The sequence below is a fragment of the Sphaeramia orbicularis genome, chromosome 1 (assembly GCF_902148855.1).
Source record: "Sphaeramia orbicularis chromosome 1, fSphaOr1.1, whole genome shotgun sequence".
Taxonomy (NCBI): domain Eukaryota; kingdom Metazoa; phylum Chordata; class Actinopteri; order Kurtiformes; family Apogonidae; genus Sphaeramia; species Sphaeramia orbicularis.
In genome coordinates this window covers 31591350-31607033 of record NC_043957.1, presented here as the reverse complement: position 1 = coordinate 31607033, position 15684 = coordinate 31591350, and the positions used below count along the sequence as shown (strand labels likewise).

The 15684-nt window shown below is 39.0% G+C and overlaps 1 protein-coding gene across 1 annotated transcript; it reads left to right on the top strand.

Moving 5' to 3' along the window:
• The first annotated feature begins 1842 nt into the window (after positions 1 to 1842).
• On the top strand, positions 1843 to 15684 carry LOC115417425 (pre-B-cell leukemia transcription factor 1-like). The gene is made up of 8 exons (XM_030131375.1): positions 1843 to 2109; positions 3614 to 3687; positions 8069 to 8298; positions 8368 to 8558; positions 8642 to 8777; positions 9942 to 10086; positions 14197 to 14325; positions 15107 to 15684. The coding sequence occupies exons 1-8, from the start codon at positions 1886 to 1888 to the stop codon at positions 15109 to 15111; spliced, it is 1134 nt and encodes a 377-aa protein (XP_029987235.1). The 5' UTR covers positions 1843 to 1885; the 3' UTR covers positions 15112 to 15684.

Sequence of the window (15684 nt, the reverse complement as noted above, 5' to 3'; positions counted from 1 at the left end):
CTAAAACAAAGACAAACATTTGGCATTATTATTTATAGGTTATTATACTGTTAATGTACTGGTCCGATCCACTTCAGATTGTATTGGACCCCTTAATGTATGTGGCCCCTGCACCAAAATGAGCCTGACACCCCTGTCCCATACAGTAATGTGAATGGATCATTTTCTGAAAACAAACATTCTATTTTATAACATTTATCTGGAATTTCAGAAAAATGGGACTAATTTCTAGAAAAAAAAAAAAAAAGTTCATTTTATTAAAACATACACCTACATAGACCAAGACCACTGATGTGATATTTTTGCAGGGCTGCGTGTTTCTTTTGACTCAAGTTTTATGTTGGAGTTGGAGTTGTGGAAGTGGTTTTCTTACATTTTGACGAACTTGACGGCATGCAGCGTCTCTGTGGGAGGAGTGGAACAGCTGAGAGAAAACCGTGCGGTCAATAAAAACCTAAATACACACGCCGATCGTAGGATCTGTGGTACTCTTGGACGTCCACAGCTGTTTGCATGGTGTCTGCGTGGGTGAACACTTTTAATGAGTGTGCAGATCTGCAGGACACGAGAAGAAGAGCAGACGGAGAAGGCGGTGACAGCCCATTATTAAACACTTATTCATTAAGAAGTTGTAGCTCCATTCCATCCAGGGATTGACTCATTCATCTGCGGTGTCTTCCTTCTGTTTTGAAAAACAGCTGATTTGTGAAGGAGTCTGTTTCTCACATGTGTTGTCCACTCCATCTTCTGTGTTCAGGTAGCCTAGTTTTCTGTGGAAGCTTCTTCGCTCTTGTTACCCCACCCCTGAAGGGCAGGCAAGGGGTGTTGTTTTTGGATTGGATTGTTTATTTCCTTGTTTGGTTATTTGTTAACACTCTAGCAGCAAAACTATTGGTTTGATTCACACTAAATTGGGTTTATAGATTACCAGTGACCCAGAGATAGATGTCATTACATTTTGGGAACAGTAGGTCAAAGTTATTATTATTATTATTATTATTTTTTTATTATTAATTTTTAATTTTTTTTTTCCCCCCTCCCATTTACTTAAAGTCACCTAAATTCATTATTTCAGCCTGATGTACTCCTGCATGTCAGAAAGCAAAAGTGACACTCTCCCTGAATGTAAGAAAAAAAAAAAAAAGAGTTCTGAGAAAAAGTCAGAATTCTGACTTTTTTTCCCCCAGAATTCTAACTTTTTAAAAATCAGAATTCTGACTTTAATCTCAGAATTCCGATTTTTATCTCAAGATTCTGACTTTAATCTCAGAATTCTGACTTTTTCCCCAGAACTCTTACTTTTTTTAAAATCAGAATTCTGACTTTAATCTCAGAATTCTGACTTTTTTCTCCGAATAATTATAGTAATAAAAAAATGACCTTTTTCCCCCATTGGCCCTAATCGTCTTCTGTAACTTATAGTGGGCAAAATTTCAAATGTCTATAAAAACATCAATTTTGTTTCAATTTACTTAAATCTTGGCACATATATAGAGTCAGTTCATATGCTGACATCAGCACACGCGTAGACATGATGACATCAGCTGGATCAATGCCAAAATAAGATACAATATGTGTGAGAGGCAGGGTTTCTTGTGCCTGGCACCACTTGTTTTTTTCTTTTTTTCCTTTCCTATGTTAGGAAAAAAGCTGCCTAGAAAATAGCCCGTTGATGTACTAACCTCAGATCCCAGGCTGCTGATCTTATTTTAATGTTAGTCATTGTTAAATAAATAATAGGTTAATCTACAGTAGTTTCTGCCTTTTATGTGGGGGAGTAATAACAGGACACACTACTCTCTGACGTCTAAATGTTTTTTAGGGAAACTTTCCAGCCTTTGGGGTTTTCCAGCTCAGCCTTTTACTTTGTGGTCCTCCTCCTTCAATGTCCACACTGGGATCTGCACCACAGCCGAGGCAGCCTCTAGACCAGGCCCACATCATGTCAGGTCACAGTGCAGCATCTGGACTTCCTCAAGAGGCTGAGCATGATCCAGACCACATGAGGACAACACACCCAAACCATGGCCAGTCGCAGCAGGACATCGCTGACATGCTCCAGCAGATCATGAACATCACAGATGAGAGTCTGGATGAGGCCCAGGCCAGGTAATAACTGAGTCCAGATGAGGCTGAAAGAGCAGGAGGAACAGTTTGATATGGACCTGCACAGTAAATCATCATTATAATACACAGCAGTAACATCCAACACTGACCAAAATACTGTGTATAAAGCAGTAGCGTCAAACTCATTTTAGTTCAGGGGCCCCATGCAACCCAATATGATCTGAAGTGGGCTGGACCAGTAAAATAATCACATAATAGAACAGAACAGAATAGACCAGTGGTTCCCAACCTTTTTTGGCTCGAGACCCCATTTTAACATCATAAATTTCTGGCGACCCCAGGCATTCAATATGGAGACTTTTTTTTTTTTTTTTTTTTTTTTGCTAAAATTAATTTGTTTTTGATCATGTAATAATTTGCTATACTGTGTAGCAAATAAATGTTAATTTTAGAAGACATTTAGTCTATATAATCTATATTATTATGGACAGAGGCAGAAAAGCCAGGTGTAGTTTACTGCACAAAGTGAGAATTTTATTTTCCTTGGTCAGGATATGTACAGTCAGTCCAGCTTGGATTTACAAGGCTGACAATTAATACTGAACAAACAATAACTCAAACTATGAATTATAAAAGAGCTGCAGCATCTGAAACCGACCACAATGAACATTTAAAAGATAAACAGTACCACAGTGCTTCAGTTTCAGCTTCACAGTTTGTCATGTCTTTTATGGATTGTGATTGTCTCTGTCAACTCACAATATATTTTTATTAGTAATTTTTTTTTTTTTTTTTTTTTAATCAATTACTAGAAATTCCAGGCAACCCCACGTGGGGTCCTGACCCCAAGGTTGAAAAACACTGGAATAGAAAGACATATTTACAATGTTGCCCCCAAAGTTGGAATAAAATACGTGTACCTCATCTTATGAAAAGATTGTGACAATGTGATTTATGCTTGATAGATAAAGTCTAACTGGGACTCGTTGCACCTGTTCAGAGGTGATAAGTGATGTGTAAAAATAAGAATAAAATGAGGAATGTGTCTGAAAACAAAATTATTCCAACTTTATAGGCAGGCAACAGTGTATACAGAATATTTAATAAATAGCAATAATGTGATAATAATAATTTTGATCAAAGTTATAAAAGGCACAAAAAAAATAGACACAAGGTAGACATGATGTGAAAGATGCAACAAGGTAAAAATGACGCTAGAGATGCCAGAAGACAAAAGATAGCATTAAAATGACACTTTCATGGCAACTCATGATTTATTTTTGTGAGTTAGAGTCACAAGGAAACATTAAAACATTAGAAGCATTTTCATTTTGGATGTTGAACTGAAGAAGTTTGGGAGCCACTGGTTTAATTCATACTCATAATGTTCAACACTACAGACAATAGGATGAGGAAGCAGTTGGTGTGATGGAGTCTCTTTTATTATGGTGTGACTTCAGAAGCTATGCACTCGGGCTTGTCTCCACATTGGTGGTCCCAGGAATGTATGTAAATTAATATTTCTGTCTGTGTCTGTCCATACAAGGAAACATGCTTTAAACTGCCACAGAATGAAGCCTGCCCTCTTCAGTGTCCTGTGTGAAATCAAAGACCAGACAGGTGTGTTATACATTTCTATTTGATATTTACTTTTCAGCCACTGCATAAAAACGGTTGCATGCAATTAAGAGAATAATGACATCGATAGATCTTCAGATTAACTGCATTGTTACATAGCCTGTGTAGACTCAATCTGCTCACAGCATCTGATGCATAAGTGATTTATGTTATTTGGAAAACATGGTTAAGAATATAGCTTTAAAGGGGTCATATTTTGCTAAACCCACTCTTATTAGTCTTTGGTTCATTTATTTGTGTATTTGGATCCTAATAGTTCCAAAAGTTTTAATTTGAACCCTCCAGGTGCTGCAAAGCTATCTTTATATTCATTTTGGCAAGTGGATTTCTACAACCTGTTTTAATTCCTTCTTAATTTGTTACATCTACAACTAGTTACGTCACGAGATTTGCACATATCAGGTCAAAACTTCCGATGAACATTTCTCCAAGTAGGACATAATTGTTTATCAGCAGCAGCGGTTGTAGTCCATACTGAAAATATGTCCAAACTTCGAGCCGATAACCTAAAATGTTCAGTTGTTGGTTGAACAGGACAGAGCAGCACTGTCAACAATCTGGAGGGGGTGGGGCATGAAGTGGCTCATTTGCATTTAAAGGGCCAGCGCTCAAAACGACCTTTCTGGTGTCACTACTCAGAAATAGGGTTGAAGATGGACCTGTGGAGTTGAATTAATGAAGAATTCAGACCCAAGCATAACATTTACAGTTTATGTAGACCACAGGAAATGTTTTAAAATGCATAATTCTATTTAAAAAAGGAAAACATCACTCCTTTAAGGGGAAAAAGAGATTTTTGCGTAATCTGTTCTTCATGTATTTGCCCAGAAAGCTGTATGAAGACACACCTGTGACAGAGACTGAGAGAGAGACTGGAGACAGACAAGCAGATTGTACATGAGGCCGGAAATGTTTTTATAGCCTTCATTCATCTATTGCTACTTGTGAACTTGTTACGTATTAACACATTGTCTCTCTTTCTCCCTCTCTTGCTCTTGTGCTCAGTGTGTCGCACTCTCTTGCCCCTCAGTTTGTGATGGGATTTTTCTAAAATTCATCCTCTGCTGGCTGCCTTGATGATGATGGTGATGATGATGATGGTATTTGGTGATGGTCTCCTCCAAATGCTAGCGGGGGCTACTCCAGGAGGAGTATCATAACATCAGATGCTCTTGACTGACAAAATGATGGGAGCAACAGGATCGTCTAATCTGGGTGATTAACATTAGGAATTAGCCGTTAAGATGACACAATGATGAAGTCCAACTATTACTGTGAATCACATAAATAAACTGAATAGTAGCAGGGTGACGCTATAAGCAAACAATGTGGTTGATAGAATTACACTGAAATATTTGAGCCTGGCTTGGTTATCTAGTCACTCTTGCTGATATTTTATAAAAATTACCATAAAAGTAATTTTTTTTTTCTCAGTTCCATATTAGAAGTGGAACAGTTAGTTTCTGATAAGGGCTGTCATAATAATGAAATGATGATTAATTGTCACATAGATACCTGCAATTCATTTGTCTTTTTCTGTTAATTTTATACCAGTAGTACCTTAACAATAGTTTAGATTACACAAACCTTATGAATAAGTGGAGTTATTTACTGGTACTGAACACTGGAAAACATAAATAAAATATATAATAAACTGACAGTTAATGACGTAACATTTTAAAAGTTGAATGCATAGAAAATTATGTAGAAATGGTTATTGTACAAATACACCAAACAATTTTATTTGGTTAAAAAAAATTAATAATAATTGTGGTTATCTGACTGTTTTAGTCCGGTCACTGCAGTGTCTTTGTAACGCCGCCCCCTGAAGGGAGGGCAAGGGGTATTGTTTTTTGGTTCAGTTTGTTTGTTTGTTTATTAACACTCTAGCAGCAAAACTATTGGCTGAATTCACACCAAATTTGGTTTATAGATTGCCAGTGATCCAGAATAGATTGCATTACATTTTGGGAAAAGTTGGTCAAAGTTAAAAAATTTTTATGAATTTTTAAAAATCTTTTTTTTTTCCTATTTACTTATAATGGGCGAAATCTTACATGTCTGTGGCAACAAAACTATTGGTCGAATTCATACCAAATTGATTTTATGGATTGCCAATGACCCTGAATGGATCTCATTGCATTTTGGGACAGTAGGTCAAAGTTAAAATTTTTTATGAATTTTTAAAATCTTCATTCTTAGCTTGGAATCATGAAGCCTGAGGTTGGCAGTAGGAGGGAAACATACTTTCTAAGACAGTATGTTGACTAAGCTACTCAATGCCATTGGGATTTTTCACACTGGCATGGTCTGAGTTCACAGAAGGCGGTGGCAAATAGGAGTGAAATAAGTGTCAGGAAACAGTAAAACACTGAGGGCAGAAAAATAACCAGTGACTAGTCAACAACAGTGCAAAGAACAGAGTCTGCTTTCTCACTGGTCATTCTTTCTTCTCCCCATGTAACTGTATTATCTTATTAAAATCACATTTTGCTGTCAGGATTACTATGAACACTTCTGTGCTCAAGTTAGGACAAAAACAAAGCAGCAGTATCCGAGACAACAGTGAACAGGTGTGGGAGGTGAATGAGGGACAGACTGATGGATGGGTTTGACGGAGAGGCAGTGAAGGGGCCGACAGACAGTTGATAATCTCAGACTCCACGGCCCTGTCAGCCTTCACAACAAATAGATTCTCAGTGGGAGACAGCGTGCCACCCAACTGGGAGCATACAGCTGGATTTACTTTACTGTTGTAACACATGGCATCACGGAGGGCAACTAATCACTTTATCCCATTTCTCTGTTTGGGTGTGTCAGAGTTTGTTTGCTTGACAAAGTCAGTGGGTGTTCTGGGGCATGTGGGCAAATGTAAAACTTTGCTCTTGCTGTTGTTTTTAATCATTTGCAGAGAATCTTACTTTTATGAAAATCATGATATTGAGTCAGTCGATGGGGGTGGGACCTTTCTGTGTGGAGTTTGCATGTTCTCCCTGTGTCTGTGTGGGTTCTCTGGGTACTCCAGCTTCCTCCCACCACCCAAAGACATGCACTGATAGGTTAATTGGTTAATCTAAATTGCCCATAGGTGTGAATGTGAGAGTGATTGTCTCTATATGTCAGCTCTATGATGAACTGGTAACTTGTCCAGGGTGTACCCTGCCTTCGCCCCTATGTAGCTGGGATAGGCTCCAAGAGACCCCCGTGACCTTAGTGAGGATAAAGCAGGTTCAGAAAATGAATGATAATGAGTTTTTTGTTGAAAAGAGAAGGATTAAGACAACATAAGTGGAGTTTGTGTTGTCATTGTGTAATCTTAAATTCCGATATTCAAACAAAATTAAATAAGAGCCTCTTTGTAAAACAATATTACTGCAAGAATCCAAAATACAACAAGACAGCCTTATTGTTATTATCCTTAACAGTTAACATTTCCCAGAAAGGAATGTATGTTGTGCATCCATACTGTGTGAGCGTGTTATGTGAAGGTGTATCATTATTGTTTATAGGTGCACTGCACATATTGGTAGTTTGGGTGCTGTGTAGATCGGTGACAATGTTGAATGTGTGTGTGTCTGTGTTTGCTGTCAAGGTAAGCCAAGTGCTGTCATTCCTCTCACTGTGAGATAATGAAAGGGAGACGATCCCTGGAACTACCTTGTAATTGCTGCCTAATTTGCATAACTGTGCAAATTAACAACCTCTCTAATGAGCGTTCATTTATCACAGGGTCTTTATTTGCTCCTTAACAGCTACCTTTAATTAACAGCTGTGTGTGGGTGTGGGTGTGTGTGTGTGTGTGTGTACAGACAAGCATGTGTATGTATGTCTGGTTATTTTGACTTCATGATGCCAAGGAGACTTGCTGTCAGTGTGCCTTAGTAACACCTACCATTTTTCTTTTTTGGAGCTCTTTTCCTTCCAGTACTTTGTGTTATCTCTGTCAACTGTCTCTGCTGCCAGGAAATATTTCTCCCACTTCTCCAATATTTGTCCAAGTTCCATTTCCCGAGGACATGCATGAAGGACATAAGACAGTGTTAAGGACTTTATTTTGTATGAGTGTAGTGGTGAAACATGCTTCTGCAGTGTGTTGGTTGCAAAAGAAAAGCAGATGATGTCTCCAGCATCATTTATTTAACTATTAATGATGATTGTATTTGTACTTCTATAAATATTATGTTCACATCATTAATTAAAACAATAATAAAAAGGAACCTGAAGATTTTGAATGCTATTCTAGAATATCTCCTACTAGTGTACAGAATAAGAGTTCTACTACTTAACATGACCTTGACTTGACCTGTTTACACAATACATGACGTGGTCTTGACAGTTTTTGTCCACTTCCTCCACATCACAGCCCTCAGGATCCAAAGTGGTCATAAGGAAGATCCTCCAGACCCTCAGCTCATGAGGCTGGACAACATGCTGTTAGCAGAGGGGGTTGCAGGTCTGGAGAAAGGCGACGCAGCAGCAGCAGCAGCAGCTGAAGGGTCTCCAAATGATGGAAGTTTAGAGGATGCAGACTACAGAGAGAAGCTCACACAGATACGACAAATCTACCACGCTGAACTGGAAAAATACGAGCAGGTAGGTCATTTCTAGTGAATTTCCACCAGTCATGCCATTTTTCCTGAATTCATCATTGCTTTCATGCAGGCTTGCAATGAGTTCACTGACCATGTGATGAACCTGTTGAGGGAACAGTCCCGCACACGGCCCATTTCACCCAAAGAGATCGAGTGCATGGTGGCGATCATCCAGCGCAAATTCAGTGACATTCAGAAGCAGCTGAAGCAGAACACCTGTGAAACTGTCATGATCCTCCGCTCCCGCTTCCTGGATGCCAGGTTAGTTTGCACCTGAGGGCTGTTTTCAAAGGCGACTGTCTGCTTTCTGTCAGTGCGTACCTTCTGTTTCCCTCCACTCGTAGGCGAAAGCGCAGAAACTTCAGCAAGCAGGCGACAGAGATTTTGAATGAATATTTTTACTCCCACCTGGTAAACCCCTACCCCAGTGAGGAAGCCAAGGAGGAACTGGCCAAGAAGTGTTCCATCACTGTTGCTCAGGTCAGGACGATGGGGTCAAAGGTCATACTGGGATACTTACACGTGATATTGCGTAATGAAATCTTAATCCTTTATAATCTATAACAGGCATGTCCAAAGTCCGGCCCGGGGGCCAATCACGGCCCGCGGTCAGATTTTATACGGCCCACAGCTTCAGTTTTAGAATGTGTTATTTATGGCCCGCTGGACTGTTGAACCGAGTACATGAATCATAAAAGGTTCAAAATGCAGTTTCTCCTTTCACCTCATGGTGGCAGCACCACTCTAACTCTATCTGGCTCTGTGACCTTACCGTGAACCCTTTTCGCTAATTTCTAACCACGGCGCCTGTAAATAAAAAAACGGAAGTTGACAGTGAGGGCCGCCGCTTCCAGGAGAGATGGGAAGTACAATTTTTTTCACTGAAAATCGAGGCAATTATGTTTGCCTAATTTGTCAACAGACTGTTGCCTTGTTTAAGGAATTCAATGTAAAGAGACAATAGCAGATAAAACATGCTAACGCATATGACAAGCTAGCAGGGAGTTTGCGCTCCGAAAAAGTGAAGCAAATTCAAGCTGCTTTAAACTCACAACAGTGACTCTTCATGTGAACCTGAGTTCAGTGAATTCACCACCAGGACAGGCTACCAAGTTGCCAGGTTAGTTGCCTCTAACTGCTGGTGTTGTGTACTTGTAGATGTGACACAAATATTACTTTCTGAATAATTTTGTGAAAGACAAGAGTAAGAGTTATATGTTTTCATCTGAAATGTTAACAGACTTTGCATTACTGAGTAATATATGAGTAACGATTACTCATATAAGTCATGTTTTAAATGAATGTGGGGTTAAGATTTTTATCAACTTCTTGGATGTTTAAGATACTCCACACAGTTTGTTCTATGTTATCTGACTCCAGATGTGAAAGGAAGGCAGAATTGTTTTTTTTAAATTTGTTCACACCTGAGTGGTTCAGATTTGGTTACACTGCCATTTAAAAAAATGATATTGTGACAATGAAAATAAACTTGCTGTAGAACAGCGCGTTTATATGCAATTTTTACTGTTTAAAAAACGTCCGAAGGGACCACTGGCCCCTGGCAATCTCCACATTATCAGATCTGGCCCTCTTTAAAAAAAGTTTGGACACCCCTGATCTATAACGTTTATTTTGACCTTTTAGGTGGCCAACTGGTTCGGAAATAAGAGGATTCGTTATAAGAAGAACATTGTTAAGTTCCAGGAGGAGGCCAACCTGTATTCTATGAAAGCTGACATGGATGCTGCCAGTTACAGTCAAGACAACTCCCCAGCCACACCCAACTCAGGTATAAACACACATATCAACCCTCAAAAACCTAAACAGTCACTAACAACCAAAAGCATCTACTGATCTAAAATGTTTAATAACTATTGAACCACTAATCCTAACAATACATGAAAATAATTCAGGTAAAATGCAGTTTGTCGTCTTTTCATGGTCATCAGACATGATCCATTTGGACGTTCAGAGGCTCCATAATGAACATGGAAACACCGTCATCTTCTGCAACATTAATTCACCAGTAAAACCCATGTAGTTTGATAACTGACAGTGGATGTAGACACTTGTTTTTATGCTCAGTTGATATATTTTGCTGAAAAAGTTCTGATTTAATAACCTTTGAATTTACTCTTGAGTTTTTTTTTTTTTTTACCATCTTACATAATCCCGATACTAAATATCTGATAATAACTGATTTTTACTGAAAAATGCAGAGTATAAAAGATAACTGGTGCTTTCAAATGATTAAAAATTTTAATCAGATTAATCACAGGGTTGCTGTGGATTAATTTCAATTAATCATGATTAAATATCATTCATTTCTAATCTATATTAATCGCGTTTCATTTTGCATGAGCAAACAGACTCAAGAAAGAAAGGGATATATATATACATATATATATATATATATATATATATATATATATATATATATATATATATATATATGCATTTAACGTGTTTGTTGCAAGCTGGGCGACGTGTTAGCCAAAGTGCTAGCAGAATCCCCGACTAACGTATGCTAATGTAGTATTTTAAGTTGGAAGTGCTTCAGTGAAAAGAAAACTCCTTCCTGCAGAGTGTGCGTACTACTTTCTGTTGGTCGACTGTTCCGTCTTGGGGGTTTTTTGTACTCGAATTTCCCATCTAGAGGGCCAACGTGTTGTTTTGTGTCTTCCATCTTTATGGGTTGGTTCTGCTGCCTGTCAGTACCAGATGAACTGTCGATTTGCGCATACGCGATGGTAACTCTACTTGGACAAACTACGTGAAATGCTTTGCCAAAGACGTTCTGAGTCATTATGCACTGCAGATGGGTTAATTGCAGTAAAATTTTTAATCAGATTAATCATGATGATGGATTAATCCACATTAACACGTTAGCCCTAAAGATGACATTACAATAAATACCAATAAATCACTTCAGAATGGTTAAAAGTAGAGATAAATGCATATGGAAGATGACGTAAAAATAATACTGGTTTTTTGAGGGTAATGTGCAGTAATTATGTTGAATATCTAGTACCAATAAGCCCTGAGATGAACTGCTGACATGTCCAGATGTTTGGAAAGGCTCCAGCATCACCATGACCCTCCTGAGGATTAAGCAGTTCAGAAAATGAATGAATGAATCTACTAACAATATATTGAATTTGGTACAGATCATGTAAACAGTTTTTGACGTGAATGAGGGCCTTATTCCTAAAGTAGCATTGTGCAGTTCAGATATTTTGGTGGTTCAGATATTATTTGTGTTTTAGGAGCATTATTTCGATGTGTAGATGTATCATTGTGAAACTGTATCTCAATTCAAGTTGTTATGGCCTTTTGGTTGTTAAAGCTGCAGTATGTAGGAATTATGTTCTAAGTAATTGTAAAATTGCCTTGACTGTCACCAGACATGAAGGAATCATGTCCATTTCAAATACTGATATCACTGACAGTAGTAGTCCAGCCAGAATATTTGCATTTGAAAAGCTCAGTGTCAGCCCTGAAATTATGTTTATATTGACATTGTGTGTTTTGGTCTGAGGCTCCGCCCATCACCTGTCTGCTAATCACAGAGTCAGAAGGCTTTCAGCATCCAGGTTGCCAGGTCCCAGTGGGCTGCAGCTGGAACATTTCTGATCACAAATGTCTGACGTTATTAAACCTAAAAGGACTCTTGTTATTCCCAAATACATCGTGACAAAGTGAGAAATAAAACAAGGAGATGTATAGAAGATGATTCAGAAACATGGAGACGACTGAAAGAGGAGAAGGATTTGAAGACTGACGCTGGCCCTGCCTTAGTCTGACCACCGGTAAGAGCCACTCAGAGCTGGGGTCGCGGCCTCTTCACCTGGTCCCTTGTCTCGGGGCCGGGCAGCAGTCTCTTCTCCTGGCCCCGGTGAAGAGACTGCCGGTCCGGGACTGGTGAACAGACCGGGTACCGGTGTAGGACTTGTCTCTTGCCATGGTAGCTCCTTGTAGTTAAGTGTTTTCTGTGGAAGTGACCTGTTCATTTAGCGGTGTGTTATCCGAAGGGGGGGGGTTCGGTAGCTCGGCGTCCGTGATTCGGTCGGGGGGGGGAGCGTCGGTAGTTCGGCGTCTGTGGTTCGCGGGTGGGGGGGGATCGGTAGTCCGGAAGGGGGGGGTTCCGTAGTCCGGTGTCCGTGGTTCGGTGGGGGGGTCGGTAGTCCAGTGTCCGTGGTTCGGTCGGGGCGGGGGCGGGTCGGTAGTTCGGCGTCCGTGGTTCGGTGGTGGTGGTGGGGGGGTTAGAGCGATCGTGCGGCGGGTAGTAAAAGTGAAACCTAATGCTCATTTCCCTTTTCCCTATCTCCTGAATCTTCGCAAACTTTCATTTGAGTGTGTAGGACGTTTGTCCTGGCCTTTTATATATTAGACTTATGTAGAATAAGTCTGGTGATGATTTTTTTGTATGAAATTTATGGTGTGGTGGCAAGGATTAGAGGAAACACTAGTAGTGGACGCTCATGCGGGATCTGGCAACCCCTAGCCTGGGGGGAGGAGGAGAGGATACCACGTTCTACAGTATTTTGAATGTGATTGCAGTACCAGTTTTGGCCACAATCCTACATACTGCAGCTTTAATGTGCTGGCTTTCTGCACTGTAAACCAGCTGGGGTAAAGATATCTAGCTAAAAGAACAGCCCAAATATCTGATTGGAAGGAAAACACACTGACTGTGCAAAAAGTTAGTTATTAACAGGGTTTTGTGTATAGAATGTGCACATTGCTGCATGTAAACTGAGCTGTTTGTAGAATGTTCCTTTTCATTAGTCATGTAAACAGCTTGGTAGGAATCTTGTCTGTTTTGGTGTCAGGGAAAATATTTTGGGCATGTAAATGTATTCAGTGGATAAAGCTAAAATCAGATGGCTTTACCTGATAATAAATGACCCCCTCTGTGCACCTGTCTTATCACTGGCTAAATATCAAACCATAAAATTAATTGGGTCAAAATCACTGAAAACCCTGTGTTTGCTAATGATGGCTATCTGATAGACTTAGGAGGTAAATCAATTGTCCCTTACTGTTTAGTGTGTGTATAATTAGATATAGATTCTAGTAAAGTTTCATACTGTCTTCCACATACAATAATTGTAGATAATTCATTTATCCAGACAGGGGTAGTTGTTTGTTTACCTGCTTTACCTGCTGTCTGGCCAACCCTCTTGAGCAGCCTATAAGACACGTCACAGCAACATTATAGTGACACTTTTGACGAAGGCTACAGGAGATAGCTGAAACTAGTAAAGCAGGTAAACAAACAACTACTCCTGTCTTGATAAATGAATTATCTACAATAGATATAGATATTACTATATATTATATGCTAGGGCTGCACTATATTTCGTTTGAGCATCATCATTGCGATGTACGTGTGCGCAATAGTCACATCGCAGTTACAGCAATGTAGCAGGCAAATGAACTCATCTCATTTCAAAGGTACCTGACATACACTGTGCGCAGCAATCTACCAATCACAATCGTTCTTAATCAATTTGCTGAAGCAGACCACGCCCCTACACATGGAGTGAGTCGCTGGTAACAACATTGAAAAATGAGCAACGAACAAGAGAAAATCACTGAAAACGAAGACTTGGTGCAAAAAAGAAAAGCACTGTCAGTGATTTGGAATTATTTCGGTTACAAGAAGGATGATATCGACACACATATTCTCAGCCAATAGTGCCTTGCAATTGTTGCCACAGGTAACACAACTAGTTTATTTGACCATTTATGTCGGCACCACACTGCTATTTCATATCGCAGTATATATTGCGGGGTAAAAAAAATCACAGTGTCAGTTTTTTCCAGTATTGTGCAGCCCTATTATATTCTCACACAGCCTTGTTTTTGTTTTTTCTGATGATGTGTTCACAAACAGGAGGATACCCAGGTCAATGTTACACTCCTGATGTGAGGTTAAGTCCAGCCCAGAGCCACTCCGTTCCTCCACTGTCTCCATGTGAGTTGTCACAGAGGCACACTGTTGCTACAGTTATGCACTGTCCAAGTGAGTAGCCATGGTAACAGCCTTCCTCTTTTGTTAACCTGGTAGTGGATGTAGATCCTGCGGCTGTACTGTGATTTCTTTTGTGTGTGTCTGCTGCATCACATCCTAGACTGAGACTGATGACTAAAGGAGGCTGTCATAGTAAATTTACATTCTGCTTAAAGGGAAAAAAATCTCTTTTGACAGTGTCTTTTTGAATGCTGATGTGAAGTCATCACATTTACCCAAACTGACTATTTCTGATTTGCTTCATGCTTTCATAAAATAATGTCATCAGTCAGAGTAAACACCATATAAAATTTCAGCCGTCTGTCTTTAGTTTTTGACATATTGGAGCTTGAAGCTGTTTTTTTTTTTGGTGAAAATGAGTGGATTGGAAAAAAGATGCTAGGCTCAATAAGTTAGAACTATTCAAGACAAATATATGAAATTTTCAGTATTTGTTCTACAGTACAAGATGTCTCCAGTGTCTGTAAAAGATGACCCATGGTGCATCTTCACATTGAAGCACATCAGAGCTTTCACATTTGATATATATTTCTCATGTTGCTAAAACCATAATTTAGCAAATATGAAACTATAGATCATCTTTTACAACAGTTAAAGACAACTGATATCTTAGAATAACAGCTGAACATTTCCTGCATTGATTATGAATTATGAATCTATATCTTTTATTACAAAACTGAACAGCAAACACCTTTGAAATAAGTACTTCTCTTAATACACTGATATACAGTAGTGTTAGAGGATTTATGCATGTCCCACTTTGTTTCTGTAGGTTGATGAAGGGTTGCCAGACCCTCCCCATCTCCCCCATAACAGGAAGCGTCAACCCCATCTCTTGTAGCTGATGAGTTGCCTCAGCGTATCCTGCATGTTATGTATTTTTTAAGCCCATTAAATGTACTAATGGGTTGACACCGCCATCTTTTTTACTGTCTCGTGTCTCATTTATCAAAAAATAACATTAACAATTAACAAGGGAACTTTTAATGTACTGTTTCACTCAGATGAAAAGTATATTAGCTGTGTCCATAGATGTAGTTTTTTTACACATTGAGCTACAACTACTTTTCATTTTTCTTTTTTTCTTTTACTTGTTCTTAAAGAAATGTTGCCACAGAAATAATCAAAATTTGAATAAACACATCACCTATTACAGTTTTTGTATCTTGTGATGGTTCTAAAAAGAACTGTTTGCATTTGTTTTTATTGTCAGATGAAAATACACAAGTTATTTACATTTCTTTCCTCCAAACCAAAGTATTTAAAAGGCTATGTGATAGGATGTCCAGTTTCAGATAGTATAATTTATTATTTTAAACCATGTGATTTTGACTTCTGGACAATAAAACT